The following is a 21,387-nucleotide window of genomic DNA, read 5'->3' as shown; positions in this document are numbered from 1 at the left end:
CCGAAAAAACGCATCCTGCAAAAGTGTTTTCAGGATGCGTTTTTTCACCATTGATTAACATTAAGCGACGCATTGTGACGGATTGCCACACGTCGCACCCGTCGTGCGACGGATGCGTCGTGCAGTGGCGGACCTTCGGGAGCAAAAAACATTGCTTGCAACGTTTTTTTGCTCAGTCGTAAACGTCTTTTCCGACCGCGCATGCGTGGCCGGAACTCCGCCCCCACCTCCCCGCACCTCACAATGGGGCAGCGGATGCGCTGGAAACACCGGATTACGTACCGGTAATGCTCTTTTATAGAGCCACGACAGCACCCACTGAGAGAGGGGATCCGCCCCTAGGAACAGGAAACCCTACGGAGAGATAAAAGGGGCGGTCCCCCTCGCTCCCACAGTTTGGGTTACAGAGATTGCGAGGAACCGCCCACCAGTATTAGTAGGCAATTCTATATTATCATTTTATCTTATACTACTAATATTTACAAGAACCAATCACCCTTATTTGTGCTTATATGCAAACTAATATATATATAAGGGAGGGAAGTGAAGGGGTGCTGTCGTGGCTCTATAAAAGAGCATTACCGGTACGTAATCCGGTGTTTTCTCTTCGCCACGACAGCACCCACTGAGAGACTTTCAGAGATAGTTATTTGGGGGGGATTATCGTGTTAAGAACCGATCTACCGAAACACAGGTCAGTGGAGGCAGATAAATCTAATCTATAGTGACTATAGAAGGTAGTAGGAGACGACCAGGTTGCGGCCTTACATATGAGTTCTATTGGAACTTCTGCTCGCTCTGCCCAGGATGATGCTATCGCCCGGGTGGAGTGTGCCTTTATAGTCTCAGGTGGATCTTCCCCTTTAGACAAATAGGCCAGGTATATCGCCTCCCGAATCCATCGGGATAATGTGTTTTTCGTAACACCAGCTCCTTTCCTTTGACCCTGGAAGGAAACAAAGAGAGCCCTGCTCTTCCTCCAGGCGCTAGTCTTATCTAGATAGGTTATTACAGCCCTTCTCACATCTAAAGTATGGTATTTTTCTTCTTCCTGATTTGTAGGATTATTGTAGAAGGCAGGAAGAAGAATTTCTTGAGATCTATGGAATTTGGTACTCATTTTAGGTAAGTAGGAAGGGTCTGTCTTTAGGACAATCCTATCTGGCAATATTGACATAAATGGAGGATCTACCGATAGTGCCTGTATGTCACTTACCCTTCTTGCCGATACTAAGGCAACAAGAAGAGCTGTTTTGAGGGAGACATGTTTAATGTGAGCAGAATGTAGAGGCTCAAACGGGTGACTTGTTAAGGCTTCAAGGACCAGATTAACATCCCAAGGAGGTGAGTTGGGAATATGGACTGGTTCTGCTCTCTGGCAGGCTGAGATGAATCTGGATATCCATCTATCTCCTGCAACGTTGTGACTATACAAAGCCCCTAGCGCTGAAACTTGTACTTTCAAGGTGTTAACTGAAAGGCCTAAATCACGTCCTCTTTGGAGAAATTCAAGAATAATAGGGACTGGAATTTCATTTGACAGGGCTGAGGGATAGAGGCCTAAAAATTTCTTCCATACTTTTACATAGATCGATGTAGTGGATCTTTTTCTACTCAGCAATAGGGTATCAATTACTTTATCAGAGAAGCCCCTTAGTTTTAACAGCTGCCTCTCAAATCCCAGGCTGTCAACCGTAGACCCTTCACATGAGGGTGGTTGAAGGGCCCCTGGAAAAGCAGATCTTGATTCTCTGGGAGAATCCATGGATCCGAGATGGACATGGCTCTGAGCAGGGAAAACCATGGTCTCTTTGGCCAGAATGGAGCGATCAATATTACATTCGCTCTGTCCTCTCTTATCTTCCTGATGACTGTTGGAAGAAGAATCATCGGGGGAAAGGCATATGCTTTCCGAAATGTCCATGGAATCTGGAGGGCGTCGAGAACATCGGGGTTGTCTGTTCGAAACATTGAGGCGAATGTTTTTACTTGCCTGTTGTCTCTTGTGGCAAAGAGATCTATGTCGGGCATACCCCATTTTATAGTTATCATACTGAATATCCGACGATTTAACACCCACTCTCCCTGATGGAGGGTATGACGACTGAGAAAGTCCGCTTTTGCGTTGTCTATCCCTCGGACATGTAGTGCTGATAAGGACAGAAGATGATTTTCGGCTATAGTCAAGATGTTTTCGGTTATAGACATGAGAGTGCCTGATCTCGTTCCGCCTTGATGGTTGACGTAAGCCACCGATGTCATGTTGTCTGAGAGTACCCTGGTATGTGTTCCGTGCAACTGTGGGAGGAATTCACATAGGGCATGATAGATGGCTTTTAGTTCTTTTTTATTAGAGGAGTCGTCTAATTCCGTAACCGACCACAGCCCCTGGACAACCTGGTTCCCCAAGTGTGCTCCCCAACCATGAGGGCTGGCATCCGTAAAAATTATGTTTGAGGGTTTAATCTCCCAGGGAACCCCACTAACTAGATGATCTGGCTGTAGCCACCAGGTTAGGGATTGGATTACGTCATTAGAAAGGGAAATCTTACCGTTTAACCGCCCTTGTAATTTTATCTCCTCATGTAAAATTGTATACTGTAAGGACCTCGAGTGGAACTGGGCCCACGGAACCGCTGGGATACATGATGTGAAGGAGCCAAGCAAGGACATGCCTTCCCGGAGGGAAATTATAGGTTTATCTAGTATGGACTGAACTTTATCCCTAATTTTTATCTGTTTAGATTCTGGGAGGAAACACTTTTGACTTACAGAATCTAATATAATCCCCAAAAATACCTGCCGGGTTGTCGGAATCAGTCTAGATTTTTCCCAATTTATTACCCATCCCAAGTTCTGTAAGGATGAGATCATATGACATAGTCTTTGCTGACATTGTGAGGGGGATCTTCCCACTACTAGCAGGTCGTCTAAGTACGGGATTATGAGTGTGTCTTTTAATCTTAGATAAGACATAACCTCTGACATTAGTTTAGTAAATACCCTAGGAGCAATTGATAGTCCAAAGGGCATTGCTGTGTACTGAAAGTGCCGTATACATCCATTTAATATAACCGCTACGCGGAGAAATTGTTGATGCTCTTTAAAGATTGGTAGATGGTAATACGCATCTTTCAAGTCCAGAACCGCCATAAAGCAATGGGGAAACAGGAGTTTTACGGTGGATCGAATGGATTCCATTTTAAAAGTTTGATTTTCTAGGAAGGTGTTCAGTTTTTTAAGATTTATGATGGTTCTGAATGATCCATCAGGTTTTGTAATTAGAAACAGCGGGGAATAGAACCCTTTCCCTTCCTGAAGAAATGGAACCTCCACCAAAACTCCTTTGGATAGCAGATTCATTACTTCTTGCTGTAATGCCTCCTGTTGAGACTGTGACTTTAAGGAAGTCAATAGAAATGAGTCCGAAGGGACTCGGGCAAATTTTAATTTTAAGCCAGAGGTGACGAGATTATTTGCCCAATTGTTCGAAGTTATTTTCCTCCATTGGTCTGAAAAAGAGGATAATCTACCTCCCACAGGTAGATCTGCTCTAACGGGGCTTGTCTTCAGATTTAAAAGGGCGCTTCCCAAAGAATGCACCTCTTTGTTTGGCGTCTCTAGGGGTCCAGCGATCTTGGTTTTTAAAATCTTTTCTTTTATTAAATATGGGCTTCCGGAACGCTTTCCTATAGAATGGAAGGTAATTATTATTAGGGAAGCCCTTCTTTCTTTCCCCCGCTTTAGTTAGAATCTCGTCCAGTTTGGTACCAAACAGGTACTCACCCTGACATGGGAGGCCACATAACTTAGACTTTGTCTGTGGATCGCCTTTCCAGCCCTTAAGCCATAGGGCTCTGCGTGCCGCGTTTGTGAGACCTGCTGATTTGGCTGCCAGACGTATAGAATCGGCCGATGAATCCGCCAAAAAAGCTGTAGCCCCTCTAATTAAGGGTATAGAAGACAGCAGTTTGTCTCTGGAAAGACCACTTTTAAGACCTTCCTCTAAGTCACTCAGCCAGACCAACATGGACCTAGCGGTGCATGTAGCAGAGATAGATGGTCTGAAGGCTCCCGTACACGACTCCCAGGCTCTTTTTAATAGTGAGTCGGCTTTACGGTCTAACGGGTCCTGTAATGAACCTGAATCCTCCACCGGTAGCAAAGATTTTTTAGATGTAGATGCTACCGCAGCGTCCACTTTTGGCGCTTTTGACCATGTCGAAAACTCTTCATCATTGAAGGGATACCGTCTCTTTGAGGATGGAGGTAAACCCCTTTGGCCCTGGCTTTCCCATTCTTTTTTAACTAAAGATTTTATTGCTGCTATCACCGGAAAAGAAGGCCTTTTCTTTTCCGATAAGCCAGCGAACATAATGTCCTGCTGTGTTCTGGGAATTTTAGAATCTTCGATACCCATCGTATTACACACGGACCTGACAAGGTTGTCAATACTATCCGTGGGAAAGCATGTATCCTGGTCCTCGTCCGAGGAAACATATTCGCAGGAGATGTCAGAATCCGCTTTCTCTCTATCCGAAGATGGGTCAGATATAGGGGATTCATATCCTTTTTTACTTTTAGTATGCGGCTCTTTATCAGAACCTCTCAAGGCTTGTAACTCTTGCCTTATCATGAGCCTGATGTCCTCAGATTTAATTGAGGCATCCTCCCGCAAGGTAGAAGCAATACATGATTTGCACAGTCTCTTTTTATAACTATCCGGGAGGGGCTGGAGACATAATGCACACTGTTTGTGCTTCGTTTTCTCTGTTTTCTTTCCCTAGGTGTATAAAGGGAAAGGGAACACCAGTCAGCTTATGAGGGTAGATGCACACTTACCCCAGTGAAGCTTTTACGGTACCGATTGACGAGGAGATTTAGGTGGAGAACCGGATTTTTTCCTGGAGGATCCGCTCTGTTTGGAGCGACTGCTGCTGCCCCGTGTACGTGGGGTAGCCGCGGTGTCTTCTATGGAGAGCATCGCAGGGGTCTGTGACGAATCCATTGTGGACACCGGGCGCTTGTGCCGGCGTCCTTTTACATGGGGGCCGCCATCTTCTTCCGGTTGAACCCGGAAGTGCTAACCACTTCCGGGTCGCGGCCATACTGTATGCACTCGCGCTGTCACCGGCATCAGCGCGGGTGCCGTCCACCTCCTCCTTCACCCGGAGTTTCAATTCTGGACTCCCGGGGAAATCGTGGAGCTCCACGCCGCCTGAGCGCTCGCCAAAGCGCAGCGCTTACCTCTCCTCGGCGCTAGGTCCCGCAGACTGCCCGGATGGATCCCCATGAGCCAGGAACCCCAGCAGTTGTGGCCTCATGGTGTCTGCCAGCAGAGGGGGGAAGCTGAGAAGAGGACCCCCGACGCTGCATCCAGCCCTGGAGCCCTTGCCGTCCTCACAGGTAAACTGCGCAAGCGGCATCCAGGCTAGGCATCCTCTTCTCCGTGGATTCCCATAGGAACAGGAAACCAAACTGTGGGAGCGAGGGGGACCGCCCCTTTTATCTCTCCGTAGGGTTTCCTGTTCCTAGGGGCGGATCCCCTCTCTCAGTGGGTGCTGTCGTGGCGAAGAGAAAAAATGCATCCGCTGCCCCCGTTGTGCGGCGGAGACAACACTAGCGTCGACACCGAGCCCGACGCTAGTGTGAAAGTAGCCTTATACTCGAGTATATACGGTACATTTTTTTCTTCTCTCTCAGCTCTGCTGTGTTGTAACAATATTGCAACCCTGTCTGCCTGTGAGATGGAAGCTAAAGCTGAGAGGAAGAAGCAGATTTCAGTTATCAGGACAGCAGAGAGCACCCATTACACTCACACTGGTAACAGTGGTAACCATGTCACATCACACAGATAAGTCCCCTTCATGTAAAATAAGCTCTGGAGGCAGAGTTATCTCCCAAGCAGCATCTGCCCTATAGCCTGGAAGGGGTCACTTATATAAAGTGATAAAAGATGATTTCTCACCAACACCACATCTTATATGAGACCCACTGGAGGACTGTTTTCAGCATTCTATAATCTGTATGCCCGTATCAATAGTTTAGATAGGTCAAATATGGTGACAGATTCCCTTTAAAATATAAAAAAAAAAATTAACCCAGTTGATAAAAATAGTAAACAGAACACAAATAACATTTTTTGGTCACTACAATACTGCAAAAAATGCTGTAACAAGCAATGAAAAAGTCATGTGTCCCAAAATGGCATCAATAAACATGTTGTCTGGCCCTGCAAAAAATAAGACCGCACACAGCTCCAATGACCGAAAAATTAAACCGCTAACGCTATGGGTCTTGGAAAATGGCAACTTTTTTTTTAAATTTATGATTTTCTTTTCAACACTAAAATATAAAAATTCGACCAGTTTGGTCTCACTGTAACCTGATGAGAATCATATTGTGACATCCTTTTTAGAACACAATGTATGCTGTAAAAATATTTCACCGTACTTTGAATTTTTTTTCCCTGTTTTCCAGTAAGCTATCTGGTAAAATTAATATTGTCAATCAAAAGTACAACTGGTCCTGCAAAATACAAGTCCTCACATGTCTATGTGGATAGAGAAATAAAGTTATGGCTCTGGGGAGGAAAAACGGGGGGGGGGGGGGGGGGGGGAGATGGGGAACAACAAAACAAAAATTGGTTGTCAAGCGAAGGGGTTAAAAATGCCGGTACACAATGGCATAGCATGGGATGCAGGCACTTGGGACATGAAGTATTTTGCACCCCATAAGAGCACATTTAGACAAACTGGTATTCCGGAACAAACATTCCTAGGGACTCTAGTTTCCCGATTATCAACCTCTAAACTGGCCACCAATCATCTGATGGACAAGTAATGTTCAGCAGGTGGAATTATCTACAGTGCTATATGACACATCAAAGGTACATATATTAGACTGGGGCATCAATTTTAAAAGGTATAAATTACAAAAAAAAAAAAAAAGGCTTTGTTCCCTTGGTGTCTGCAGCATTACCTACATGGTGGCACAGCCCATTTAAGGCAAAAGGTGTATAGTTAGGTCTAGTGTGGGGGCCTAAGAGGCAAAGAGAATTTCTGCTCCATAAACTTTCCTTATCCCCTACATTACATATACCGCAATGTATTTGATCAGAAAGGAAAGGTTACCGCTGGCTGATACTTACTAGATAGGCAGACAGAACAAACATAACCAATTTCTATCAGATTCCGATGGCAGAAACATGCTGCCCTGTAATCCACGTGAACAGGAGGGGGAAGGTTTAGCTGCGACCGTTGATCCGGATCAGGGAGGAAAACCCACTAATGAACAAAGAATAGAGACGACAACTGAAAAAGTGAGAGATACAGTGGGGCTTCAATCTCAAATTAAAATAGGCCTCAGTATGTAATGAAAGAGTACATATGTATGTTACTTACACAAATAATGAAAGGGTTGAGTACTACTTAGATATTGATGGCCTAACCTTAGGAAAGATCATTAATATCAGATTGGTACAGGTCTGCACCCCACTGATCATCTATTTGCAGCTCCGGCAGCGACTGGATGTTAACAGTTTAAATAAACAAAACAGCAGGGCGCCATCTCTGTGTAGTGGTCATTCTTGGGTACTGCAGCTGCCATATCTACTATATAATTGTCTAAGGGTACTTCCGTCTGTCCTTCTGTCTGTCTGTCTGTCGTGGTTATTCGTTCGCTGATTGGTCGCGGCAGCCATGACAGGCAGCTGGCGAGACCAATCAGCGACGCGCACAGTCCGGAAAAAAAATGGCCGCTCCTTACTCCCCGCACTCACTGCCCGGCACCCGCATACACCCCTCCGGTCACCGCTCACACAGGGTTAATGCCGGCGGTAACGGACCGCGTTATGCCGCGGGTAACGCACTCCGTTACTGCCGCTATTAACCCTGTGTGTCCCCAACTTTGTACTATTGACGCTGCCTATGCGGCATCAATAGTACAAAATGTAATGTTAAAAATAATAAATAATAAAAAAAAAACCTGCTATACTCACCCTCTGTAGTCCGCTGAGCCGCCCGCCATCTAACGTTGCAGGTTGCGGTGGCAAAGATGGTATGGCAGAAGGACCTGCCATGACGTCACGGTCATGTGACCGCTACACGGTCATGTGACCGCTACACGGTCATGTGACCCCTACACGGTCATGTGACCCCTACACGGTCATGTGACCCCTACACGGTCATGTGACCCCTACACGGTCATGTGACCGCGACGTCATCACAGGTCCTGCGCTCAAACCAACCCTGGGACCGGAAGCTGCCGTGGACTACAAGGGGCCCTCGGAAAGGTGAGTATATGTTTATTTTTTAACCTGTGACAAACGTGGCTGGGCAATATACTACGTGACTGGCCAATATACTACGTGGCTCTGTGCTGTATACTACTTCGCTGTGCAATATACTACGTGGCGCTGTGCTGTATACTACGTCACTGGGCAATATACTACGTAACTGGGCAATATACTACGTGGCTGGGCAATATACTACGTAATTGGGCAATATACTACGGCGCTGAACAATATACTACGTCGCTGGGCAATATACTACTTCGCTGGGCAATATACTACGTCGCCGGGCAATATACTACGTCGCCGGGCAATATACTACGTGGCTGTGCAATATACTACGTGGCTGTGCAATATACTACGTGGCTCGGCAATATACTACATCACTGGGCAATATACTGCGTGGCTGGGCAATATACTACGTGGACATGCATATTCTAGAATACCCGATGCGTTAGAATCGGGCCACCATCTAGTAGAATCATAGAATGTTAAGAGTTGGAAGGGACCTCCTGGGTCATCTGGTCCTACCCCCTACTCAAAGCAGGATTTGCTAAATCATCCCAGACAAGTCTGTCCAGCCTTTGTTTGAAGGTTTCCATTGATGGAGAACTCACCACCTCTCGTGGCAGCCTGTTCCACTCATTGATCACCCTAACTGTCAAAAAGTTTTTTCTAATATCTAATCTGTGTCTCCTCCCATTCAGTTTCATCCCATTGCTTCTAGTCCTTCCTTGTGCAAATGAGAATAAAGATGATCCTTCTACAATGAGACAGCCCTTGAGATATTTGAAGACAGCTATTAAGTCTCCTCTCAGTCTTCTTTTTTGCAAGTCATATATTCCCAAATCCTGTAACCATTCCTCATAGGACATGGTTTGCAGACCGGTCACCATTCTGGTCGCTCTTCTCTGAACTTGCTCCAGTTTGTTGATGTCTTTTCTAAAATGTGGTGCCCAAAACTGGACACAGTATTCCAGATGAGGTGTGACCAAAGAGTAGTAGAGGGCAATAATGACTTTACGTGATCTAGACTGGATGCTTCTGTTAATACATACCAGAATTCTATTTACCCTTTTTGTTGCTGCATCACACGGTTGACTCATGTTCAGTCTGTGATATATTAGTATACCCAAGTCTTTCACATGTGCTGTTGCTTAGCCCTATTCCTCCCATTCTGTATATGCTTTTTTCATTTTTATTATATACTTAAATAGGAGCTGAACTGCAGCACCTTAGGACAGCCAGTACAGTGTATGCAGCTGCGTTATTCTGGCTTTGTACACTGTTACATCTAGAGAAGTCACTGAATTCATCATCTTCACTCCATTTCCACCATCTTGCAATGAATACGATTTGCCCATGACATCATCATCTGGCAATGAGCACTGTTCGGCCATGACTTCTGTGGTTCTTCTTCCAGCACTGCCAGGTCCCTGCCTGTTCCACAAAGCATTGGAAGAGGGGCTGACATACTGGGAGGGAACATAGACCGAGCCCCTTGGGGACCGCGATGATGATGTTTATGGTTCATGTGGATTTTTTCTATAAAGAGTTTGTCGGGGACTCATCAGTATCTGTGTGCATCAATGGGGGTGTGACACCCAGTACACCACCTATTCCTGGTGCTGGCGGCATCCATATGTGCTGAGTTCTGAAGCTGTACAGCACAGTTTCGCAAACTGCATAGTGGCCGCGGCTGGTTACTGCCCCATTGATTCGAATAGAGGGCAGATGTGCAACCTGGCCATGGCCAATATTTTGTTGACAAAGCTGTGCTGTATATCTCCACAATTCATCACATACAGATGCCACCAACACCAGGAATGACTGATTGGTGGGGTACTGGGTGTCTCACTTCCACCAATCAGATATTGATGACCTATCCTAAGGATAGGCCATCAGTATAAAAGTACTGGACAACTCCTTTAAGATTGTGTGTTTGTCTTAAGAATAGATTTAAAAAAAAAATAAATAAATAGATTAATGCATTAGTGAGATCACGGCACTATCACTGGGGATGTGTGGGCTTTCTTACCAATAAATACTGCAGCAGAGAGTTCACTTGTGGGATCTTCAGATATAGACCACCTGTTATGTCACAGGCCTGTAAGCACAAAAAGAACTTCCATGTACACAAGCGATGCTTCCATCATCTAGGTGTCCTTCACAAGGCACCTAGATGACATTTTCAAAAACCCTCCATCACCAGAAATATAAAGGAAATAAATACAAAATGCAAAGAGCATACCAAGTTTAGAAGTTACCGTATATCTTCTATGGTAAGGAATAACTTCCTGCTCACTGAGCCCATTTTCGATCCAGAGAGTGGGACTCTGCATGGCCCCCTACTGAATGGGGTGGAGGTCGAGACTGGGCATCTTATGCTCCCTTCGTTCTCTATAGAACTGCTGGAGATAGCTAGGCATTGTGCTTTGCTTTATCTGGCAGTGCCATAGAAAATTAATCGCATGGCCATGTGCATTACTTGTGAGCCCCATTCTCTGGACTGGAGGGTGTTAAGCCCACAGGGTTCAGGATGTTACCCCTTAGGTTAAGGATAGCAGAAAATGTCTAAACTTTCGTACAAACCCTTTGAAGACTTCTTCATGTAGATAAACTACTGGCTGCAGAACACCAGTAAAGTATATTATTATTTCCTGATTTTTATCTGGTCTCACAAACAGTTATGGTAAACGCCAGACGATGCGCTCGTAATGTGATAGTGAGGTAAAATATGGAGTCTGGTTGACGGCATGCAGAATGTGAATAAACTATTTTATCAATCAAGAGCACCAGGGCGGATGACGCTGCTAATCAACATGCAGTCACGAACATACTCTCCAAACCATGATGGTTTATGCCAGAAAAACAAAAAAGTTGTCTGAATGTGATTTTTCGTGCAATTTGGTTTAATCCTAAAGCAGACATGTTGGGTCTTTCTTGTTCCTTTAACCCCTTCACAACATATGACATACTAGTAAAAATTATTCATGGGATTGCCTATTTAACCCGGGCAGTAAGAGCGTAATGAGAAAAAAAAATTGAAATAAAAGAATTGCATTTTTTTGTTTGCAGAAACACTGCAAATAATTGCAGTAACAAGTGATAAATAATATTGTGTCTACACCAAAATGGTATCAAAATAGTATATATATATATATATATATATATATATATATATATATATATATATATATACATACACACACACACAGTTTGATAACATTTTAAATCGTGCTAACTCTTAGCACACAAGAGAATGCCATAAAAAAAACAAAATCTAAAATACACAATATCGGAAATGTGTTTTTTGTGAAATTTCATTATACTTAGAATTGTTTGTTGTTTTCTCATACGTTGAATGGTATTATTCAAAACCACAACTTGTGCTGCAGCAAGTAAGCCCTTATACAGCTATGTCAACAGAAAAAGAAAAAACGTAACACTCTTGGAAGAAAGGGAGAAAAGATTAAAGTATTTAATAGTAATGGGATTTTCCAGAGCCCAAGACAGCATCACAGGAGAGAGGCCATCCGCCCATCAAGGACAGGAACGTACTGAATAAAAGGGCGGAACCTCTCATCCACATCAGTTGGGTTACAGAACATGACAGGAACCACCTAGACAGTTATATGTACATCTGCGGTGCACAGTATCGCCCCCTCTTCCCTGGGTGGGGGAAGAGGACAGAGGGCTAACTTAGGAGATAGGGCAAGGGCAGAGGCCCCGATGTCTTCACTATCTGAAGTATCCCAGGGAGTAGGGCGAGCTAGGGCGCCCCCTAGTGTTAGGGCCAGAAAAGAAGCCTCTGCTCCCGGGTCACCCGACAGCTGTGTCGTGACACCCAGGTATCCGTCAGCCTTCCTATCCAGAGGGTCTTCAGGATACCTATGTCTTCAAAGGGTAATGTATATTTTCAGGATGATATGGCTGCAAGTATCTTTGGAACTTTATCCCACAGGGCTGTCTCCTTCCTTATCAAAGGGGTACCTTCTCTTTGAAAACGAGGGTAGCGAACCTTTCTTTTCTGTTTTTTTCCATTCTTTTTTAACGAGAGCCTGAATTTTCGCATTTATTGGAAATGTACACCTCTTCTTATGCTGTAACCCACCAAATACAATTTCGACTGCACTGATTTCGGGTCTATGATGCCCAAGGGAGCCTTTACAGCCTTGACCAATCTGTCTGTGTCTTCTACAGGGAAGCAAGGTCTACTCCCTGTATCGCCATCAGTGGATGAAGAATTAGATCCACACCTTCTGACTTCACCGATTCATCATAATCAGATGATAATATTCTGGTTTTCTTTCTCCCCTTCTTATCGCTTTATGGATTAGAGCCTTAAGGGAATCTTTAAATACTGCCCTAATAACGGATTTTAAATCCATGGCAAATTTGGGGATTCCTCACAAATAGTTTTCTGAATACATACTGAACAGAGCTTCTTTTGCCATGAGCTGGGTAACGTATCCTGCACATCGCACACTCATTATTTTTAAGATTTGTGCTACATTTCTTAGGCATTTCCTAGTAATTATACATGAAAAAGGACCCAATTACCATGGTGAACTTACGAAGCTCACTCATCGCTCAGTTGTTTAGTAAGGGTACCAGATTCGGAGGTTGGGTCAAATAAAATCACACGATGGTTCTCCCCTGGAGGCGGTGGATCCATGACCCACTCTGCTTCCCTGGTTGACTCTTCTCCTGTCACTCGTGTGACTGCCACTGCTGCGCCCACTCTGACACTGCTGCTCCTACTCCATAATCACATTGGAAAGGAGAGCCAGAGAAAACTTGCTCTTAGGCGGTCAGACCCCATTTTAAATGAGGGACCGACCACAGCATCTCCTCCCACTTAGACGCCTCCACTGGACCCCAGGAATAGAAGTTACCACTTTCAGGTTAAAAGTCACCAGCGTGCTCATCACCAGGGTGTGCCAATCCCAGCACATGCACAGAACCAAGACGACACAGCTACTTGCATCTGCACAAGCCCCCACTGGACCTGCGGCGGCACATCCGGGACCCGACAACGGCGTTACAAGCAAGGAGCAGTTCTTCTAGGCGGCCGCGCTGGGCATGGGATAAGCGTTTCATGACTTTCCGCACCCGATACTTCAGATATAGGCTTCCTCAAGGACAGGAAAACCAACTGATGCAGGGGAGAGGTTCCTCCCCTATATTCAGGTGGTTCCTGTCCTTGATGTGTGGATCCCCTCTCTCATGTGGTGCTGTCACGGGGGAAAGGAAAAAAATCGAAAGCGCAAAAATGAAAAATCACATCAGGAAGGGGTTAAAAGTGCTGGAATTGTTAAAGATCTAAGTACTGCAACACATCATTGTATAATAAGCTATACACGGCACCAATGCCTCGAACCTGTGCCAGTCACTGCATGCATAACATCCTCCAGTCCATTTACATTCTGTAAGCAATCATCCAGTCACCATAAAACCTACGTAATGCTGGAAAGTGATGGAAATAAGCTAAAAAGCACAGAGATGGATATATGCTTATAAAGTCCACTAGTTTGATGATATAAAATGCATTTCAGCAGCTTAACTATGGAGTATAGCAATAGTAGCAGACAAAATCTATGTGATTGCTATGAAACATATATTTCTACGTTCAGATAATTTACATTAACTCTTTTAAAAGTATGTTTCCTGAATTTAGATTACACCAGGACATCTATACAGTTTATTATGAACAAGTGTTTATCATCATGTTCAAGCATTTGCTATATAACAAATTTATTAACCCCATGAGGTCTGCAGAGGGTATGTTTGGAATGATAGTGTCTCCTTCAAATTATTGCTCCAGAGGCAAAAGACAAAAAGCAAACATTGTGGCATCCAGTTAAATATGCTGACGCTATAGAAATAAATATATTTGTTATTAAGATGCTATGTGTTAAATGGCTAAAAGGGCTGTTTATTACAAAAAATAACATAGAAAAGGTCCTACATTTGTAACTAGCCACCTACGTGCAAGGGAAATGTTAATACCACACTGGAGCCTTCAGAATTAGGGCTAATACCTTACCTGTTGTAGAAGTCCAGAATCTGTGTCCAGTACACAAGCATCAATGAGAATGTTCTGAAGAATGCAAAAAAAAAAAATAGGAAGTTAGCTTCATTTGAAGGGTGGGAAAAAGTAAGATTTATGGATTTCTTGGAGAGATTTCCAGTCCAACTATTTAAAAATACCAATATTGGATTATCCATTAGCACCTATAAAGCATATGGCAAGCCCCATTACTTTCTAGAGCATTTTCTGTTTCCACATATAATCAGCTATCCATAGTGTCTGACCAATGATCACAAAGGCTGGAATCCAACCAGCTTGAGTCATTATTTTTCCCTGAGATAAGCAGTGCCAGATTCATTTAGCCCCCACTGGGGCCCTTCTTACCCATCAAAACCACACACATTGTGATAGTGATCAGCCAAATAGGTGTACCGTATAGTCGGCTTAAAAAGCAAATACAGGATTGAATGAAGTCTTTCTCAACAAGAGAGCTGAACAAAGACAAATACCTGTTTTTGAGCTGCAAATATGACGTTCATGAAGTTCATGTACTGTAGAGCACTATCTTCTGCCGCTTTAATCACCTACAGAATGACAGATTGTATGGAGTGTCAGAATGGTCGTCTATATAAACCTGTATGCCGGAAATGTGCCCCAGTCCCCACATACTCACTAGTATCCTGGATTTCACTTCCTCTCCGGCTGTATAGTAAAAGAGAAAATCAGATAGAAATGTTATTAATACAGAGACGACTAGTACGAATCAATGCAAATGACACATTCATTCCAGTGATACCTTTACTTTCTTTGCTTATCCGGTTAATATCTAGGATATTCATGATAAGGAAACAATATCACAACAATTAGTTATTCTCACAGCCGGTGTAGTCAGTAATGTACATTAAAAATTACCCATAGCATCTTAGGCCACGGTCAGTATTTGTTCAGTATTTTACCTCAGTATTTGTAAGCCGAGCGGAGTGGAACAATAGAGGAAAAGGAAAAGTATAATAGAAACACGTCACCACTTCTGCATTTATCACCCACTCCTGGTTTTGGCTCACAAATACGGATTTAAAATACTGAATGTGTGAACGTGGCCTTAGAAGAATGGGCCTCGAGAAGTCAGATGATGCAACTACTACTAGTCTACAAATGCTATGCTCCTGAAGCTTACCCTCAGTGACGCACATGACCCATCACATCTGCCATTTGTGACTCAGAGAACATAGAACCCTACGGGATTCTCCACTGTGTCATGGGTACAAGGAAACAACATGACAATGTGCTTTATATGTTGTGATGATGATCGATCTGAGAGAGATACTGGTGAGAAGTGGTGGACTTTAATTAAAGAGGGTGTCAGGGCACAGGCATCAATGAGTTATCCACAGAATAGGTCTTAAATAGCATATTGGTGGGGGTTCGCCACCCGGCTGTCGTTCTGGAGGTGGCTGTATGTTATAGGTGCAGCTCTGTGCCAAGTGTAGCGGCCACCACCAGGTTCTGCAGAACAGCTCTTATTTTTTAAATAGAATCTATGCTGCAATAACCGGCAGCAGCGGTCACACGTTGCATGGGACTGCACTTGGCAGCTCCATTCATAGCGTTAATATTTGGCCATTGCCAGGGCAAATAACAGCTGAATGGTAGGAATCCTTGGTGTCAGACCTCCACCGATCTGCTATTGATGACTTATCCTTCAGATAAGTCATCAATCCCTGTTTGGGCAACCCCTTTTAATTCTACATACTGAGTAGTCATATATCTTAGTCCGTTCATTTGTGTACTAGTCTACGTGAAGGTCTTCCTAGTAAATTATGTAAAAACATCAGCAGTGTATATTGTCTATGTGACTAGAAAATGGATGGCACTTTACCGAATCCACAAAGTACTCATCCAGTTAAGTATATAAAAGCCTGCTATCAAATTAGTTGCATTATCCAGGATTATCCGGACGTATGCGCCGAAGGGGATATAGACTATAATGGTGCTGGCAGAGTGAACGTGTGCTCTGTCAGCATCATTACAGTCTATGGCATAGTCGGCTCGGTTGAACCATCTGTGCATGTGTATAGGGAAACTCAATACAGATTGCTTAAAATAAAAAAAAAATGAACCAAATCACAGATTTTAAATATTCTTAAAGTGTAGATTCACTGTTGAGAATCCAAAGATGGCTTAATACTTTTATAAACAATAGTGGTCCAGTGACGGTGTAAGGCAATCAAAGTATTAGAGGGTTATCCTATAACAGCCTGTGCATATTGTGCGTTGCATAGCAGAACTTAATCTTCTAAAGGATGAACAGAGCCATAACTGAGATTAGATTTGGTTGCTATCAAGTTACCGTACCCCTTCTTTTTTTGCAAAAGATCGTTGGTCACCAATAACAACCCCCTTTTCTGAGGCACCTCACCTTACAGGGAACAGACCCATCTCCCACCCTTCCTGTATTTCATCCTAATGGGGCATATAGAAATATGCTGCTCACTTAGAACAGCTTCTTTAGTCCATATTAAGTTCAATTAGTACATATTTTTGTACCTTTTTAACTTCCATTTTATGGTGTAGTTTGCCTTAAATAATTCTTTAATTCATGTAAAAAAAAGATAATAATAATAATTTTTATTTATATAGCGCCAACATATTCCGCAGCGCTTTACAACTTATAGAGGGGACTTGTACAGACAATAGACATTAAAGCATAACAGAAATCACAGTTCAAAATAGATACCAGGAGGAATGAGGGCCCTGCTCGCAAGCTTACAAACTATGAGGAAAAGGGGAGACACGAGAGGTGGATGGTAACAATTGCTTTAGTTATTTGGACCAGCCATAGTGTAAGGCTCGGGTGTTCATGTAAAGCTGCATGAACCAGTTAACTGCCTAAGTATGTAGCAGTACAGACACAGAGTGCTATTAACTGCATAAAGTGCATGAGAACACGATGCAAGGAACCTGATTATGTGTTTTGGTTTTTTTTCTATTTTTAATAGGCCACACAGGGATAGTTAGGTTAACGCGTTGAGGCGGTAGGCCAGTCTGAACAACTGCGTTTTTAGGGCACGCTTAAAACTGTGGGGATTAATCGTATTAACCTAGGTAGTGCATTCCAAAGAATCGGCGCAGCACGTGTAAAGTCTTGGAGACGGGAGTGGGAGGTTCTGATTATTGAGGATGCTAACCTGAGGTCATTAGCGGAGCGGAGGGCACAGGTAGGGTGGTAGACTGAGACCAAAGAGGAGATGTAGGGTGGTGCTGAGCCATGGAGTGCTTTGTGGATGAGGGTAGTAGTTTTGTACTGGATTCTGGAGTGGATGGGTAGCCAGTGTAATGACTGGCACAAGGTAGAGGCATCGGTGTAACGGTTGGTGAGGAATATGATCTTGGCAGCAGCATTCAGGACAGATTGGAGCGGGGAGAGTTTGGTAAGAGGGAGGCCGATTAGTAGAGAGTTACAATAGTCCAGACGGGAATGAATAAGAGAAACAGTAAGAGTTTTTGCAGAGTCGAAAGTAAGAAAAGGGCGAATTCTAGAAATGTTTTTGAGATGCAAATAAGAAGAGCGAGCCAGTGATCGGATGTGGGGGGTGAATGAAAGCTCGGAATCAAGGATAAACCCAAGGCAGCGGGCATGTTGCTTTGGAGTAATGGTGGAACCACACACGGAGATGGCAATGTCAGGCAAAGGTAGGTTAGTAGAGGGAGAGAACACAAGGAGTTCAGTTTTTGACAGGTTCAGTTTCAGATAGAGGGAGGACATGATGTTAGAGACAGCGGTAAGACAATCACTGGTGTTTTCTAAGAAGGTCGGAGTGAAAGCAGGAGAAGAGGTGTATAATTGGGTGTCGTCAGCATAGAGATGGTACTGGAACCCAAATCTACTGATTGTTTGTCCAATAGGGGCAGTATACAAAGAGAAGAGGAGGGGCCTAGGACTGATCCTTGAGGGACCCCAACAGTAAGGGGAAGGGGAGAGGAGGAGGAACCAGCAAAACATACAGTGAAGGATCGGTCAGAGAGATAGGAGGAGAACCAAGAGAGAACGGTGTCCTTGATGCTGATGGAGCGGAGCATAGTGAGGAGGAGCTGATGATCCACAGTGTCGAATGCTGCGGAAAGATCCAATAGAATTAGCATGGAGTAGTGACCATTAGATTTAGCTGTTAGTAGGTCATTAGAGACTTTAGTGAGGGCAGTTTCAGTAGAGTGTAAAGAGCGGAAGCCAGATTGATAAAATTATTATGGCATTTTTCCACAACTGCAAGTGTAATAAAAGGATACAGCAAAGAGCTTTCGCTAGAGATCCTGCTAGAACAGTGTCGGTCCGCTGTCTTTTAATTTCCCCAGCTAACATGAAACAGGAAAGCATCAAATGATAAATAAATCGGGGTTAACCATTGCATTATCAAGATGTGCCTACAAGTATAGAAACATTGCTATAATATATGAAAGTCCACAGAACAGGCTCTGTAAGAGACAGCAGTGACATGATATAGATACTCCCCGGTTACAAGTCCTTACATTTTGTCATGAGGTCTTTAATCTCATCAGCAATCAGGTCATTGGCAGCCGTCAGTAATTCATATTTGCCATCCTTGCTGCCGGATGCGTTCGATTCCAGAATTGCAGATTCCCCAGTCAAGTCTCCACATCTCCACTGCTTGCCTGGAAAAAGAAGGCGACTAAAAAACAAACACCATATATTATCATTACTGCATAGAAACAAATGACGGCAGCTTATAGTATGGGATCATTGAGAACAGTACCTCTCCTGTAAATGGCTGGCAATTACAGCAAGTTTGTTATTGCGGCCCATAAATAAGTGGGAATTTCCCATCACCATAACTGCATCAACGCATTTTGGAAGAGTGACCTATAAGACAGTAGGAAACCGTGATCATAATTGTAAGATATAGATAGAAATGTAGAATCAGGGAAATATGACAGATCCTGAACTACATACCACTGATTGACTGAGGGCCTGCTGTCCCCACCAAATAGGGTTCACATCAACTACGATTACTAAGAGATTAACGTCCTCATCTATTAAACATAGTAAGAAAAAAAAGCAATTACCAATGAAAAAAATAAATTCTTCAACATTCTGTATTGTATATATCATACATAGAAGCAAATTGAAGTCCTCTCAAATGCCTAAAAGGATTGTCCACTATGTGCAGGATAGATCACAAATATAAAATTGGCGGGTGTCCTCTACCTAGGCACCTACAATGATCAGCCATTATCAGCAGCCAGATGTAAACTGTCTACAAAGTGGGACAGCAAAGCTCCGCTACACAGCTTGTGGCCACTGCCAGGTACTGCAGGTGATCTCCCATTTTCTTCAGTAGAAGCTGATCTGTCGTATACGGCAGCGGCCACTAAACTGTGTGTTGGAGCTTTCGTAAACCAGGCTGTACAACTGGCCACCACCAGAGTTGATGACAGCTGATTGCTGCGGGTGCTGGGCATTGGTCCTCCACCAATCGTATATTAATGATCGATGCGGAGAATGGGTCATCAATGTAAAAGCCGTAGACAACACCAAAAAATTATCTTCATTGGTTTGAAGCTGCTGATAGACACAGGTCCGGATCACAGCTAGATATTTTTTGCTGCTCTGCAATTAAATAAACCTTACTGAAAATCTAATGGTAAATTGACATTAAATGTCATATTTTATATCAATTTTTCAATCACTAACCTCAGTAATAAAAATAACAAAACAAGGATTGTGAAAACTAATGGACTTTGACATCAGGTACAGTGCCATATAGATGAGCAGGATCCATTATCATTGTTTAATAAATTGGATCGGTCATCAGATGATTGTGCTGTATACAATGGCAGTATAGCATTATAACAGGTCCACTATCCTAATAACTAAATAGCACAGTTTGTTTTGACCTAACAGGAGTGATCAAATAATAAATCGGACACAAAGTATATTCCTGAGAGATCATAGAATGGTAGAGGTGGAAGGGACCTCCTGGGTTATCTGGTCCTACCCCTGCTCAGAGCAGGATTCACTAAGCCATCTCAGACAGATGTCTGTCCAGCCTGTGTTTGAAGACTTTCATGGAAGGAGAACTCACCACCTCTTGTGGCCGCCTGCTCCACTCATTGATCACCCTCACTGCCAAAAAATTTTTTCTGATATCTAATCTGTGTCTCCTCCCATTCAGTTTCATCCCATTACTTCTAGTCTTTCCTTGTACAAATGAGAATAATGAAGAGCCTTCTACAATGTGACAGCCCTTGGGATATTTGTAGACAGCTATTAAGTCTCCTCTCAGTCTTCTTTTTTGCAAGTCATACATTCCCAAATTCTGTAACCGTTCCTCATAGAGATGACAGAGATGAGCGCCCCAGTCATCTGTTGCAGACACCCTATTCCCAACTGTCAATCATAAAAGTGAGGGGCATAGAAGAAGCCAAACAGTATTACGTTTTTGAGCTTTTTGTCTGGTTCCCCAGATTACGTTGTGCGACAGCCAGATGACAGATCAGGTTTGATAAAAATAAACATATATATATATATATATATATATATAAAGCGATCATCATTAGGGGATCAGACTATGCACAAGCTTTGTTTTCTGCCTGTTGCCATGGAGACACATTGAGCTGCATACATAAACAAGTAGCTTATTTAAATTCAAAACAATTCGCAGTTATTTTTTTTTTATTGAATTCACCAGCAGCGACGTTACAACATATTAATCGATCAGCAGGGATAGCAATGGGGGAGGTGCTCGGGAATCACTGCAGACACGTACAGATCCTACATGTGAGGCTCCCACATACCACAACATGGAAGTCACAGAACGTAAAGCGATCCCACTCTTTGCTGCACCGCCTCGGATGTGGGCTGCGGGTATCACCCGGGGGCTGTCACGTGGCAGCTGAGCGGGTCACTGCAGACACAATGGCGCCGCCGGCCGTCGTGTCAAGTCCCTGCCTCCTCCACTCACCTGAAGCCATAATAATAAACGTCCACTGCCGCACACTGGAAATAGAGCACTTCCGGCCCGCTCTGATGACGTAGACTGTTGGA

At 43.7% G+C, this 21,387-nt stretch overlaps 1 protein-coding gene across 2 annotated transcripts in view; it reads right to left on the bottom strand.

Moving 5' to 3' along the window:
- GTF2H3 (general transcription factor IIH subunit 3) overlaps positions 1 to 21,365 on the bottom strand; it is a 29,579-nt gene extending 8,214 nt beyond the window's left edge. The window contains exons 1-11 of one of the 2 annotated variants that reach the window (XM_077293218.1): positions 21,305 to 21,365; positions 19,294 to 19,373; positions 19,097 to 19,203; positions 18,852 to 19,012; positions 18,612 to 18,677; positions 15,121 to 15,150; positions 14,998 to 15,026; positions 14,834 to 14,908; positions 14,340 to 14,393; positions 10,329 to 10,397; positions 7,151 to 7,286 (exon numbers count right to left, since the gene is read on the bottom strand). In XM_077293218.1, the coding sequence (XP_077149333.1) occupies positions 7,151 to 7,286; positions 10,329 to 10,397; positions 14,340 to 14,393; positions 14,834 to 14,908; positions 14,998 to 15,026; positions 15,121 to 15,150; positions 18,612 to 18,677; positions 18,852 to 19,012; positions 19,097 to 19,203; positions 19,294 to 19,373; positions 21,305 to 21,314 (817 nt within the window). In that variant the 5' untranslated portion in view covers positions 21,315 to 21,365. The other variant, XM_077293219.1, reaches the window with a different exon arrangement.
- Between the last annotated feature and the right edge of the window lie 22 nt (positions 21,366 to 21,387).

This window comes from Ranitomeya variabilis, chromosome 1, assembly GCF_051348905.1.
Source record: "Ranitomeya variabilis isolate aRanVar5 chromosome 1, aRanVar5.hap1, whole genome shotgun sequence".
Classification (NCBI taxonomy): Eukaryota; Metazoa; Chordata; class Amphibia; order Anura; family Dendrobatidae; genus Ranitomeya; species Ranitomeya variabilis.
Note: the sequence above shows the minus strand (reverse complement) of the source record. Positions and strands in the feature narration are given on the sequence as shown.